The sequence below is a fragment of the Rhodamnia argentea genome, chromosome 1, assembly GCF_020921035.1.
Source record: "Rhodamnia argentea isolate NSW1041297 chromosome 1, ASM2092103v1, whole genome shotgun sequence".
NCBI lineage: Eukaryota > Viridiplantae > Streptophyta > Magnoliopsida > Myrtales > Myrtaceae > Rhodamnia > Rhodamnia argentea.
The window spans coordinates 7,425,142-7,439,791 of record NC_063150.1 but is presented as its reverse complement, the minus strand read 5'-3'; the positions used below and the strand labels follow the sequence as shown (position 1 = coordinate 7,439,791).

At 37.5% G+C, this 14,650-nt stretch overlaps 1 protein-coding gene across 3 annotated transcripts; it reads left to right on the top strand.

Annotated features, from left to right (window-relative positions):
• Nucleotides 1–4,821: 4,821 nt before the first annotated feature.
• On the top strand, nucleotides 4,822–10,328 carry LOC115756704 (probable fatty acyl-CoA reductase 4). Of its 3 annotated transcripts, none has more exons than XM_030696568.2 (10): nucleotides 4,823–5,049; nucleotides 5,848–5,955; nucleotides 6,783–6,982; nucleotides 7,097–7,197; nucleotides 7,344–7,536; nucleotides 8,058–8,228; nucleotides 8,703–8,784; nucleotides 8,942–9,208; nucleotides 9,549–9,676; nucleotides 10,080–10,328. In XM_030696568.2, exons 1-10 carry the CDS (start codon nucleotides 4,957–4,959, stop codon nucleotides 10,237–10,239), a joined length of 1,503 nt encoding a protein of 500 aa, XP_030552428.1. In that variant the 5' UTR covers nucleotides 4,823–4,956; the 3' UTR covers nucleotides 10,240–10,328. The 3 variants fall into 3 exon arrangements, with proteins under 3 accessions (XP_030552430.1, XP_030552428.1, XP_030552429.1); XM_030696569.2 differs by having other exon boundaries at nucleotides 4,824–5,032; nucleotides 5,852–5,955; XM_030696570.2 differs by lacking the exon at nucleotides 8,058–8,228 and having other exon boundaries at nucleotides 4,822–5,049.
• Nucleotides 10,329–14,650: the final 4,322 nt, after the last annotated feature.

Genomic DNA, 14,650 nt, shown 5'->3' with positions numbered 1-14,650 from the left:
GATTTAATTGGAAATTTGTCTTTTCTCAAAGTAAATCAAACAATTTCAAGATCAAATTGGTTAAATCGGAAAGATTAAGAATTTTTGTGAAAAAGGAATTGATTTTCGGCACACATTACCTCTCTTGACCGAATTGCACATTGTGATAATCTCTTTGCTTTGAATCTTATCTTATGTTGGTTGAGTTGGCTTTATCCTTGATTATCTGATGATAATTCTATGTTATGGATAAGTATCGTGCTTAATTGAATAATATCTGGTTGTTGTGAATGAACTTTGCTTTGAATATTTATCCTTAGCACATGAGTTGGTTCGGGTTGTTTATCTCAAGTTCGAATTATCTTATCACTTGTAAATTTTCTAAATGTATTCGATTTAAGGAAAAGGTTTGAATCGGATTGGACGTTTATCTAATTTTTGAGAATTATCTAAAATTAAATTTTTTTCAAATCTTAAAGATAATTTTCTCAAATTGAAATCCGAATTTTGGATGAGGAAAGGTGGATCCCCAATTTCGAATTTTCGGCCACCTCTCCTAACTCTCGAAAATTTAAATTAATTGGCCCTTTTTATTTTATTTTCATCATGCTTGTTTGCTTTTGGTTGTTATAAAGTTTGCACAATTTTAAACAAACATGCCCATAATATATGCTTCCCTATGTGCCTAGACCCGTCGGAAAAAATAAATCATACACCTTGTCCATGATCTTATGGAATGGGATAGTGATTTAGTATAGAAATTCGTGTTCTACCCTTTAGCGAAAGGGATGTTATTTTTCTATATACATATCTGTATATTGGCTTGAATCCTCGAGGATGTAGCGGATAAAATCTCCCTTAGCCCGGATCTTTGGGAATGAGAGGATTTTCAAAATATTATGGTATATTATGGGCATTTTTGTTTATTTTTGTTCAAACTTTTAATGTCTTTTGTTTTGCCAAAAAGCACAAAAAAAATCAAATCATTTTATCATAGTGTTCCATATCACATTTTTTTCAAATTAATCATCAAAATCACATCGATTAATTGGAAAATATTTTTCACGAAATTGGTACCGAAAGGGCACTAATTTTTTCAATTAGCGAAACCAAGTCCCCGGACTCATTTTCTCCGGTTCGCAAATAAAATAGTTCTTCTGTTATTTTGTTAAGGTTTCTAATCAACCTTCCGTAAATGATTAGTGGCGGCTCCAATTGAATATTTTTTTTCATGAATAAACCTAAGTTGCGATCAGTAAGACTTGGGAGGGTTCGAATTAGGTTAGTTAATTTAATTAAGGTAATAATCTGTTAGCATAATTTTAGGTCGCAACAAAGGGGAACCAAAGGAAAGCCAGTTCCGCAAGTCGAAAGTAAAAAAAGTTGGGCAAAGGAAGAAGATAACTTACTAAAGTATTTCCGAACTGGAAAGCTGTAAATGTATTTGGTAATCAATTAGGCTCCCAATTGCTTCTTTCAACAATAGTGTAATACCTCTGGGTCCCAAATAAAGAGGGCTTTTGAAGTTATTCACAAGTAAAGAGCCGCTCGAATGGCTACCATCTTGAGCGGTCACATTTGAGTACTCCCTTTGGTCCACGGGATCAGAATAGGATGCCCCGCCTACTTATCAACTATAAGTCTCGTTGTCGACCTAGATTTGAGTGGCAACTGCCAACCGTATCCCATCAACTCAAACCTATTGTCAAGCATGATGTCCAACCGAACATACGTTTGTTTCCTCTTTTAATACTGCCATATCAGACAACCTGTCTATAGTATCTTTAACAGATGATGATCGAATGATATAAATGTAAAACATAGAAATCGATAATAATAATAATAATAATAATAATTGATGCAGAAAAGGGGCCCGCAGAGTTGTACCTGATGAAGTATCACACATGATTTGTCTACGAGATTTGAATGGATTTTATATAAATAGAATCTCTACCGCGATTTTAAAATGATATTAGACTTGAGGATTCGTAATATGATTGTACCTGTGTGGTTCTCCATACGATTAGCACATAAGAAGGAGTGGATCTATTAAAAAATGCAAGGCTTTCAGAAAATATTTTCCGAAAAATTATTTTCTAGGAAAATGACAATGTATTTCGGTGTTTAGCTAAACTATGAAAAAGACTCAAAAAAATGTTTTCCGTCATTTGGCATGAAAAATCGAATTTGATTTCCTCCATGGACTCCTTTTAATAATTATTTGTTTTTTTTTATTTTTATATATATTTTTAAATTCGAATTTCGTAAAGATATATCTATTTCTTTTTTCTCTTTTATTTTTTATTTTTATTTTTTTCCTTCTGGATTTGGTGATCTGCCGCAGGCGAGCGTGAGGCTCGACCAGTCCCAACGACCTCAAGCTCAACCGAAGCCAGCAAGCCACGAGCTCGCCAGATCCAAGCGAGCTCGAGCCTCACTAGCCCTATTAATCCATCACCGATTGGGGAGTTGCATTGTTATAATTGGTAACTCAATCGCACTTATATATTCCAATCCTAAATTAGACCCGAGTGATTTTCAGTCAACGTTTCTCACAATCAATCACATATTTTCATGAAGAAAATTCACACAGAAAATCTTAGATACTTTGCAGAAATCTCTAAGTAATTCCTGTTGAACTGTACCTTGGACGTCGCACATGAACTCTGCACGCAAGGAACAAAAGAGAGCAGGTCGACGGTGGCAGGCACCCCTGCACCAATAAAGATTTCAAGCCATTTTTTCTTATTCATTGAATTTGTTAAAATATGTCTCGTGTTTGAGCCCCATTGAACAAGTATCAAAATTAATGCGTGCGAGTGTCCCGTTAAATAAAGTCCAAGTTGAACTTTTGTGATCCCCTACGATTTTGTAGAACATGTAACAACAGATACGTATCAACAGAAATCTAACACCAACTAAAAGAAATTATATAGGAACACCAGATACTAACACAAAGATCTACAAGGTCATCATCGCAACCCCAACAACGATGTAACAAAAGGCATCTCTCTCCACGGGAGCGGAACTAGCACTCCTCATGAACCATCCTTGAGACAACTCGAGTATTGCATGGATTGGAAGATGGGTTATTAAGTGATACGCAAGTGTGATCAACGCCGTTTGGTTACCAAGATACATCTTTTAGACTACGTTTGGTAGTCAAGATAAATTTCAGAATATGATAAAATTTATCCTATCCCGTCGGTGCATGCTCAAAATACCGTAAGTTGGATATAAGAGGGATATAATCCGGATAAAATTATTCCATAAGGGAGGTGAGATAAAGGTAGATAAAATTTTTAATATCCATAATATAAAATTTATTTTTTTCTCGAATAACAAACTTATTAAATTAGTAGAATGGAATGATATTTACGTATAAACAATACTTGAATTCTACTGTAAAATTTTCAAAATAAGAAAAAATTACAAAAAAAGTTGCTTTGATTTATTCCTATTTTTATTTATACAATCAAATTTCTTGCTATCTTATAATATAAATTCAACATTTAAAAATATACATGTTTAGTATTTATATGTATTATGTATTTTAGGCACTTTAATATTTTAGGTACATTAGAATAATTTACTATTTAACAGGAATGGAGACGGATAATATTGTGCTAACGGCGGGCCTAGATGGGGATTGCACCCTGAAACGAGGGAAAATTCCATTTAAGGGCCGGAAATCCCCTCATTTTTTCAAATAAGGGCTCCAAGTGAATCTTGTTTCAATTAAAGGCTTGAAGTATCCTTATTTTTTCAAACATGGGTCCGAAGTGAACGTTGTTTCAAATAAATGCCAAAAATAGCCATAAAATCTCAAAAAAAGGCATGATTTCAAGGGCATTTTTGTCTTTTTACTTATTTGATTTTTTTCTTTTTTATCATACTTTTTCTTTTTTGTTTCCTTAAAAATTAATAAAAACAAAAAACAAAAAAGGCAGGAGGCTAGCCGCCGCCCCATCTACGAGAAGGCGGTGGAGGCCGGTGGGGTAGCCAACCGTGTAGTTCGGTCGAGATCGATGCACCCACGGGTGGCAACCGGCCACCCCTCCCGCAATCGGTCTTCATCGGCCTAATCTTCTCTTACCTCCTCGCCAAGCTAACCTCCTTGCTCTTCGCCTTCAAAGACAAAGGCCTCGCCATCGCTCGCACCTCCGCCGCACGGTCGGCGAAGTCGGACTCGGGAGTTAGAGATGCTGCCGAATCCACCGACACTAACGATTCCAAGAGCTGGCTTTTGGTTGTAGTCAATTTTTTTTTTCCCAAATTTGGGAGAGGGCCCGACCCTCTCCCAATTTTTACGAGGGCTAGAGGCCCTCGCCTTTGGTCAGCAGGGTCACCGGTGACCCCATTGGCCTTCATCGCCCTGCCGACCCCGCACCAGCCGTGGGCTGGCGGCCCCTCCCGCCTGTGCATAGCTTTTTTTTTTTTTTTTTAAAAACAGAAAAAAGATAAAATAGGGAAAATAAATAAATAAATAATCAAAATGAGAAATGACGAAAATGCCCTTTAGGCCAAACCCTTTTTTAAAACTCTATGACCACTTCAAATGCTTATTTGAAACACACTATGCCACTTTAGATTCTTGATTGAAATAAGGTTAATTTGGGGCCCTTATTTGAAAAAAAAGAGGATTTTGGGCCCTTAAATGGAATTTTCCTCTCAAACGATCATAAAAGCGGCTTATAACGTTGTACCCATAAAAAAAACTTTCACATGTAACCATGTAGTAGCTAGTTCTCTTTCGGCGGTACTTCAATGAGTTGATGTAGCAAAAAGCTGTGGATGAATTCAGATCAGAGAGATGGGGCTGTATTAATTTTGATAGGCGAAAAAAGGAGGTGGATAGGCAAAGGCATGATAAAAATGCAGCTATAAATGGAGCCTTCATGCCTCGGAGCTAAATTCGCTCTTCCACGTCCTCCTATCTCTTGTTAAAAGACTCTCTCGTCCATTTTCGGTTCCAATATGGGGTTGGATATAGTCCAATTTCTTGAAAACAAGACCATCTTAGTCACCGGAGCTACTGGCTTTCTCGCAAAGAGTACTCTCTCTCTCTCTCTCTCTCTCTCTCTCTCTCTCTCTCTCTCTCTCTCTCTCTCTCTCTCTCCACATGTCTAAGTATTCTCAAACTCCGTTTGTTTCTCCAAAAATGAATGCTTTTGAACACATTTTCCTAAAACGATCGTTTGTATCGACTATAGAAATTAAGATATAATTACTAAAAAATCTTAAATCTATTGTAATTTTACAAATTCAGCCCTAAACTTTTTTTTTGTCGATTGAGTTCTAAACTTTTTGCAATTGCATCATTTCAGTCCATTTGGCTGGCCGGCGCTGATTATAATAATATTTAAGTATTTTTCAAAATTTTAACTTTTTAAATATTTTTTTCTTTTTTTTCTTTTATTGTTAGCTCAGACAGGAGGTCATTGGCCACCTGCGGCTGGCAATGGCTTGCAACCCTCAACCAAATCTGGGTGGGCGAGGGCTGCAACCCTTGCCACCTGCCGGCGAGGGCTCGTCGGAGCCTTAGTAGCCAATGGCATCGAAGTTTAGGACTGAATTAATACAATTGTAATAGGTTTAAGAATTTTTTTAGTAAGTTTTCTCAAAAATTAATAAACGAAACATATTTTCTTAGTCATACGAAAATGTTTAGACATAAATTGTTGGTAGTGATGAAAACATCTTCCATTGCTTGATTATTTGAAACAATACAGACAATCATTTTCTAGGAAGATGTTTTCCAGATCTTTCATGTTTTTGTGAAACAAATGGAGTCTTAAAAGCCAATGGCCATCAATTGACGACCGTTTTGCTAATTGACATTTATTTGGTTCAATTTATTATGATGGGCTAGTTTTTGTGGAGAAGATACTCCGGGTTCAACCCAACGTGAAGAAAATGTATGTTTTCGTTAGAGCTACGGACAAACAGACAGCGACTCGACGGCTGCATGAAGAGGTAGAAATTTAAACCTTAAATTGTCCTTGGATTGTTAGATCCACTTCTTGTCATGAATTCACTAGCAAAAAGAGGCACACATAATTTTTTCCTATGGGATTTGTGTTATTTAAGGAAAAGAACTAGAATCGTTACAGGAATAGCCATATCAATGGATGGTACAATCATTTAGATGGGAGGAAAATTATCGAAAAAATTCTAAACATATCGCAATTATATCAGTGCAGTCCTCAATCTTTTTTTTTTTTAACCAATTGAGTCATAAACCTCTTGTATTTGTGCCAATTCAGTCCATTTGACCAGCCGATCTAGACGTGGCGCCATCCGTGCCGACGTGGATAATTTTTAATGATGCTGTAATATTTTTCCTTTTCTTTTATTTTTTTTCTTTTCTTTCTCTGTCTTTTTTTTTTCTAGTGGCTGGCGAGCTCCGGCGACCCTCGCCGGCCATAAATCACCAGCCACAGTGGGAAAGGAAAAAAAAAAAAAAAGAAAAGAAAAAGGGAAGGAAAAAGAAAAGAAAAAAATGAAATATATTAAAATTTATCCACGTCGGCGTCGGCTGGCCAAATTGATTGAATTGGTACAAATGCAAATGGTTTAGGACACAATTGGTTTAAAAAAAAGGTTTTAGGACTGAATTAGAGCAATTGCAATAGGTCAAGACTTTTTTGGGAATTTTTGCCTTAGATGTGTAACTGCAAATTAATCCTACTCTAGTCAACATGGAAAATCAAGGCAAAGGAAGGAATGAAAGAAACGTGAAAAATAAGATAAATTATAAATTTCCTTCATAGCTGCTCTTGATCTTTTCACATCGCAAACAGCTCATACAGAAGGAGTTATTCGACGTTTTGAGGAAAGAATGGCCAGAGAATTTCAACTCAATTGTGGGGAGGTTGGATCCCATTCCTGGTGACGTTTCATGCGAGAACTTGGGAGTACATGATCTTGATATCAGGTCGGAGATGTGGAGGGAAGTAGACATCATCGTCAACTCGGCCGCAACCACCAAGTTCGACGAAAGGTGAGCAATTACGATTTCGCCGTCCCCGCTCAATCTGTAATTAGTTCATATAAATTCGTGGCTTTTTCTTCATGCCTTTTTCGTGCTTAATCCCAATTTTTTCCTCTCCTGCAGATATGACATTGCCCTAGCTGTCAATGCATTTGGAGCTAAGCATGTTGCTGAATTTGCTGCAAGATGTGCCAATCTAAAGATGCTACTCCACGTATCAACGGGTTTGTGTCTTTTCGATTGTGGGTGTTCTTGATATTCTTGCTCTGTAAAAATGTTAGTAGCGGATAGGTTCCATTTCACCGCCCGCTCGTTTAAAGAAGTAGTTCGTGCCGACGGTGTTATCTTACGGAACCCTTTTTATTTTCAGCGTATGTATGTGGCGAAATGAGCGGAATCATACGAGAAAAGTTATTCAGCATGGGCGAGACGCCCAATGGGTCAAGGGAGTTGGACGTGAATGAAGAGAAGCTCTTGGTTGAGGGATTGATGGATGAGCTTCGAGAAAAGAGGGCTTCACAAGAGGAAATCAACATCGCTTTGAAGGATTTGGGCTTGCAAAGGTTTGTTTGTTGTTAATTGGATTCTAAACAATGGAGTCGATGAAGTTAGACCAGTACCTGAAGCTCGGCTTATTCAATCATTATCTCTAGAGTTGATTGTATCATGCTGATACTCTTTTTCATGAAAAGTTGGTAGTAAGAAAATGTTTTGGATTGTACCTGAAGTTTTAGTGATGAACTCTTTACAAGGTGCTTTATCCACCGATGTGACCATAGTATTCACAACTAAATCGCGAGTTAGGTGATTAAAATATGTCTAATCAATCAATTCATTTGTAGATGTGTGTATTAATACATAATAACAGAATTTGTGAGCATAATGTTTTTCGGATGACAACAAGAGTAACAACATGTTGTAGGCCACAAATTCATAAAGGAATGGACCCCATAATAATTTCTAATTATTATTATTTTTTACTCAGAACAAGCTGTTAATTTCATTATGGATTAATGACAGTCGCATAATCATTTCTCTATAATAATCTTTAGTTCCGATGATTTTCATTACAATTGATGCGCAGGGCAAGGCTGCATGGTTGGCCAAACACGTACACTTTAACGAAGGCAATGGGGGAAATGATGGTGCAGCATCATCTCAAACAAAATATACCGCTTGTTGTTATGAGACCCACAATAATAACAAGTACTTATCGAGAACCTTTCGCAGGTTGGATTGAGGGCTTCCCTCCCAGGTTATCCTTTACAAAGTCTATCTCTCTTTCTCTCTCATTGTGGTCCGAAATTCAAGTTCCTATCTTTAGCAATGACTTCAAAGTGCACTAGATCATTCACAGTCAGTACAATTTCACAGAATCCCTCACTTTAGATTTCTAATATCACCTGCGACATTTTTTATTGGGAGTAATGTTATATGTCGACCCCGAATTGTTATTTGGCGTTCAACGCACTTCAGTTTAGTAATTAGATCGAAGTGAAAAAAAAAAAACAGTTGAAGAACCATATTGAATGTCGAACAAAAGTGAAGGGACCAGTCATGCTATTACCTCTTGGTTCTTTGCAAAAGGCGAGTTTTATTTGGACAAGGATAACCATAAAAACCATACCTATATTTTCTTAACCGAGTTTTTTTTTTTTTTTTTGTTGCTTAACAAGCAAGGGTTTGTCTGATGACTTTTCTCTTTCTTTGGAAACATACGATGACACAGGACTCTGGATAGCATCGCAGTCCGCTATAGTAGAGGAAGACTCAAATACTTCCTAGGCAATCCTAACACGATACTCGACACGGTAACATCTTATCATCTCGACGAGCATCGACCACCGCCAAAATGTCATGACTATAAGCATCTGCAACTTCGCATTATCTACAGATAATCGATCACCTATTCATATACAAGTCTGTTTGATGCATTTCGGCATAAATAAGGAATTTCTTCTCGCGCAGTTACCAGCAGATATGGTGGTAAACGCTATGATCGTGGCCATAGCAGTACATGCTGACCGGCCTAATTCGAACATGGTTTACCAAGTGGGTTCCTCGATGAAACATCCTATGACCTGTTCACATTTTCGAGACATCGGGTGGAGCCACTTCAAGGATAACCCTTGGATCACGGAGAGTGGGAAGCCGGTCAAAGTTCGCAAGCTTAGATTTATAGGAAGTAAGGCCAGCTTTAACAAGCACCTGAGACGTTACACTCTCTTATCCAAGGTCAGTCCACAATGACTTAAAAAGTGAAGATCAAATTAGTCACCAAAAGTCAATTCAATAGTTTTAAAAATATTTAGAAAATTGAAAACTACCCAAATATGCTACATAAATTTTAAATATATATACACACACTTCTTTCTTTTGCGATGGACGTGATACTGAACTATGAATTAATGGACACGTCTTCATAATAATCAAATGGTTTGTTTGAAGTTGCCATTTTCCTTTATCTAATTGATTGACATGCATATTCCATAATATCACAAAAGAGGAAAAGCTTCCTTAGATTTTCTTCTTCAAACAGGATTCCTAGTTAAGTCTGTATTTATTTTGGATGAAGGTGCTGAAAATAGCCAGCTCAATGTTTGGCGGGCGTTTCCAAAGCCTGCGTGCTGACCTGGACAAGAAGGTCAACGCTACTGTGCGATTGGCTGAACTCTACGAACCTTATGTCTTCTTCAAGGGCATGTAAGCTTCGATGCATTGACGAATTTGCATGCAGAATAAGCCGACCAATCACCTCATCGCCCCTCATAGGAATTCCCTGCTGAAGCAAAAGAATATTAAACAACACCTTCACCTTCTAGCTTAACCTTTTACAACAATTGATCAAGATCTCACGGAATTTCATATGATATTGGAGTAAGAGATAATGAGTTTAAGTCTTTTTATAGGTCCATATATAATTTCCGTTTATATATTTTTCACACCACAACCTTAATATAAAAATTCAGTTTACACATGAGAGGAGTATCGAAATGGTTGAAATGTTAGCTCGCATTCATCTGTTGACTTAAACTTTTAGAACAGCTGTTTATTATCTACAAAATTTCGATAATATCTTATTCCTGGTTTTTTTCTATTGGCCCAGCTTTGATGATACAAATACAGACGCTTTGAGAGCCACAACCTGTGACAATGGAGTAAACTTGGAAAGTGTCTTCTACTTTGATCCGAGATGCATCGACTGGGAGGACTATTTCAAGAGAATTCATTTGCCTGGAGTTGTCAATACCTTCAAGAGCAAGTGAGCAACGATGCAATTAATATATTGTCTGCGACATGCAGTAGTTGACATTATGAACTCAGATGTTTAATTCTATCAAATGTTAAGATGGATCGTGGTGGTGTACCGCATGCATGTGTCGTTATTTTTTGTGACATGTTAGATTGAAGTGCCAATGATAGTGAAAATGAAATAAACCGGTGTGTCTATTTCACGGAATATGAATGATTTGTAAAATATTTTTTTTCTAAAAAATGATCGTTTTTGGCACTTACAAAAATGGACGAGCGAAATATATTTTCACTGGTCATGAAAATATTTAGACATAAATTGTTATTACTAATAAAAACATTGTTCGTTGACTGGTTATATATGTCTAGACATAAATGCTAGCGGAAACCATTTCACAACTACTAAATTGGGGGTTTGTCTCAATGGCCACTCTTCTCACTTGGGAAGGGGGAGGTGGGGGGTTCGAATCCCACCTTCGGGGGGCACTAGGGTGGGGACGTATGAGGAGGGAGCAGGGTTTCTGAACCTACGCACACGTGGTGGCTTGTAAAATAGAATAGAATAAGACCATACCAAAAAAAAAAAAACTAATTAAGCATTCATCATGTTATGCTAATTTCAACTTACAGAACAAAATAATAGTTAGTTTTTCATCTAATCCAAAAGCCTTTGACCATTTTCTCAAAAAAAATTACCAAAAAAAAATCGTAAATCTATTGTAATTGTGTCAATTTAGTCCCAAACCTCTTTATTTTATTTTATTTTGCCAATTAAGTCCTAAATCTATTGCGTTTATGCCAATCAATCCATCTAGCCAAATTTGGCGGAAAATCAAGATATGGACTTAAACCGAACATCATATCAATCAAATGTCCAATGTCAACATTGCTAACCAAGTCATTAAACCATACTGCCTCTTCAACTCTTTTTGTTGTTTCTATGTTTCCAGTCTTAGTCGTTAATGAAAAATTAATGTCTCCCAATGACGCCTTCCAACTCATAGCACAACTAACAAAAGTAAAGGCATAACCGCTTAGCCATCAACCATCTATCAAGTTCCCCGCATGACCCCACGTTCACAAACCTAATTACTGCCACACTACATGAACTACATTCTCCTAAACATACCCCAACGTCTGTCATCCCTAACAAAATCAAGAGGATCTACATCACAGCATCACAATGTATACCTGGATTAATTACACACATTTTCCTAACTGCATGTAATAGATCAAGCTTAGTACTATCCATGGCATAATCCAGACAGCCTACGGTACTAACATGTGAAGCATGGGACAGTTGCTCCACCTCCATCCAAGTACGCGATGACAGACTAGGCAATTTGTAATATGCAACAAGCGAGGTAATTATAGAATTTCTCAATTGCATGTTAAAGTGCCTTGATGTTTTATCGATGTAACTTTTCCAATCACTTGTAACATTCCAGCAATCTCTCTGCATCTCCATACCCGCTGTCTTTACTGCACCTAAATTATCTATTTGAATATCTACATACAATTGTCGTTCTATTTAATCCGCCTCCGTTGACCATCTCGAAGCTTTATAACCTGAAATCTCGGAACAATTGTTAGCTGCTATAGAATCTAGCGACTCTGCAGACACTGTCACATCTACTGCACTTTGAACATCTCTAGTCTCTACCCGAAGCTCCACCTATTTATGAACACCAACCATATCTTTCTCCCCAATTGATCCATTACTCCTCTTATGAAACAAAGCAGATTCGTCAAAGGTAATATCTCTGCTGAACATAAAATCGGGTGAATTTTCCTTAATGCATCATAGCATGTATCCCTTCACCCCATGTGCATAGCCTAAGAGTATGTACTTTCTTGTCCTCGGCTTCAGCAAGCCATCGATCACACGAGCATAAGCAAGGCAACCAAACACTCGTAATTCGGTGTAATCAGCAAGCTTACCCGACCACATTTCCTCATGAGTTTTCTAAGCAATTTTTGGTGATGGTGATCTATTCACTAATTAATGAGCAATATTAACTGCTTCAGCCCAGAAATCTTTATCTAATCTAGTATTGGAGAGTAAAGAGCGAGGTCTCTCCAACATATTTCTATTCATCGGTTCTGTAACTCCGTTTAGCTGTGATGTATCAGCAACAATGTGGTGTCTCACTATGCCTTTCTCTGCGCAAAATTGACCGAGTTCATCAGAACATAAGTCTAACCCTTTATCGGTTCTCAAGCACATGATCTCTCTTTCTATCTGTTTTACAATCATCGCCTTTCATGCCTTGAACCGATCAAGCACTTCGCTCTTGTCCTTAAGAAGACAAATCCAAACTTTCCTTAAAATACATTAATAAAATACAATACATACCTGGCACCTCTCCCGGACAGAACATGATACGGTCCCTAGAAGTCCGAGTGAACGTAACCTACAATCTTCAAGGTCCGATGAATTGTCATACTTAATTTCACTCTCCACCGACTACCCGTGTCGCAGTGATCACAAAAGTCCAACCTCTCAATTTGATGACCTCCCAGTACACCCCTCCGACTCAAAACAGTCATCACCCTCTCAATTATATGTCCAAGTCTCATATGTCACAGCTGTGTTTTATCCCGACCTAAAGTATCAAAGAATCTAGCAAACAAGCCAATCATTGTCTTTCCCTGGAGGAGATACAACCTGGAGTCTATCTTCCCTCACATCATAATAAGCACACCTCGAGAGACTTCCAAAACTCCACCTTCAGCAAAAATTCAATATCCGAACCTGTCAAGAACACTTAACAAGATAAGGTTCTTTCTCAATTCCAGTACATGCCTTACATCTGTCAACATTCATACCACTCCATTGTGCATCTTAATCTCAACTATTCCGATCTCCATTACTTCACAAGCAGCACCGTTTCCCATAAGCACCTTACCCCCTCCGTGCACCGATAGGTAGTATACCACTCAATCATCACTTGATGAACTCGTGGGGATTGTTAACACAACATCTGCATCACTAGAATAATTATCTGCTGTAGTAACAATATTGGCATCGCCCGTAGACTCCACCTTAACTCTTTTACCCTTATACTTAGAACAATCTCTCCTGTAGTGACCTACCTCATTATAGTGATAACATCGACGGTTCCGAACATTGGACCTCAATTTAGAATGGCTCTTCCATCTGTTACCTATAGATTTTCATTCGTCTCTACCTCGGATAATCAAACATTGCGTACTATTTTGCGCTAAGTTATCTTCTAGTAATTTCTTTTGCCACTCCTTAGAAAATAATTGAGGAACGTACTAACTAATGAAGAGGAATAGGAATATCTCAAGGAACGTACTAACTAATGAAGAGGTTCACTTGTAACATTTTAAAATAATTGAAAATCTAGTATTGGGTTAGAGAATGGTCAAATTGTTATTCTATTGATAATTTACTAGCAGTTGACCGAATTAAAAAGTTGGCATGCAGTTTATATTTATCAACGATATTTCGAAATCACTATCGATTATTCAAATTTATCATGAACGGAACAGATTTCCGTCCCTAGCAAACGTGATTTTAGAAATCTACAAAATATATGGGAGGAGAGGAACGGTATAGAGTGGTTAATGGGCAAGATCCTCCTCAAATGGGTCGAGTTTTGGCTGAAATTTCCTTCTCATTTGGCGTTGCCTTTGAGTCCTTGAATAAGATAGGAAGATGTAGAAGTGATCGGTTTCACGGTAAGTAGGTTCCAAATCATAAACCGAAACCTATCCAGTCATAATCGATTTCATCTTCTTAACACCGAGAACCGTATCGATTTCAAGGTTGATCCAGATTTCGAGCCTAACTTTTAATAATATAACTGTTATTTTAGGAAAACATACCGTGGCAAAGTGGTTAAGACATTGATGGGTTTCCTGGACTTCCTAGGCTCATAACCCATCTCCAACATAAATGACTTCCACAGTTCACAGTATCAAATCGGGAACGTACGTTTCCCAATTCTTCACATAGGAACCTATCCAGTTCTCATGTCAATCGATCGAGTAACACTAGTTCGATTTGATCCTTGGATTGAACAGGCCCGGTCGCTCACCCCAAAGAAGAAGTGGCTTTCTGCTAAAGTGATGACTATATATTGGCAGTTGAGAATAGACACCAAACTTGCTTGAAGCGTTGGAAGTAGTTCAATCTCATGGAGATAGGAACGGTTGTGATTAGAGTTACATTGTGCTCCATTTGTTTCGTGGAAAACAACTGAAACGTTCTTCGGATTTTTCGGCGTTTGATTCACAAAAAGTAAGTTAGTCTAGGAAAATATTTTTCACCATGGAAAATAACTCCTTCAAAAGTGAGGAAGAGGAAAATATTTTTCCCTTTTTGAAAAGAGGAAAATATTTTCCCTCATTTTTGCTCCCTCTATTCCTTTACCTTCATTTCCTTTTATTGAATTT

What these genes read in the sequence shown, in the direction of transcription:
- LOC115756704 (XM_030696568.2), top strand. Translation starts at nt 4,957, where the DNA reads ATGGGGTTGGATATAGTCCAATTTCTTGAAAACAAGACCATCTTAGTC. An exon ending in CTCGACGGCTGCATGAAGAG is followed by an intron (nt 5,956 to 6,782) that starts GTAGAAATTTAA and finishes CATCGCAAACAG; the next exon opens with CTCATACAGAAGGAGTTATT. An exon ending in ACCACCAAGTTCGACGAAAG is followed by an intron (nt 6,983 to 7,096) that starts GTGAGCAATTAC and finishes CCTCTCCTGCAG; the next exon opens with ATATGACATTGCCCTAGCTG.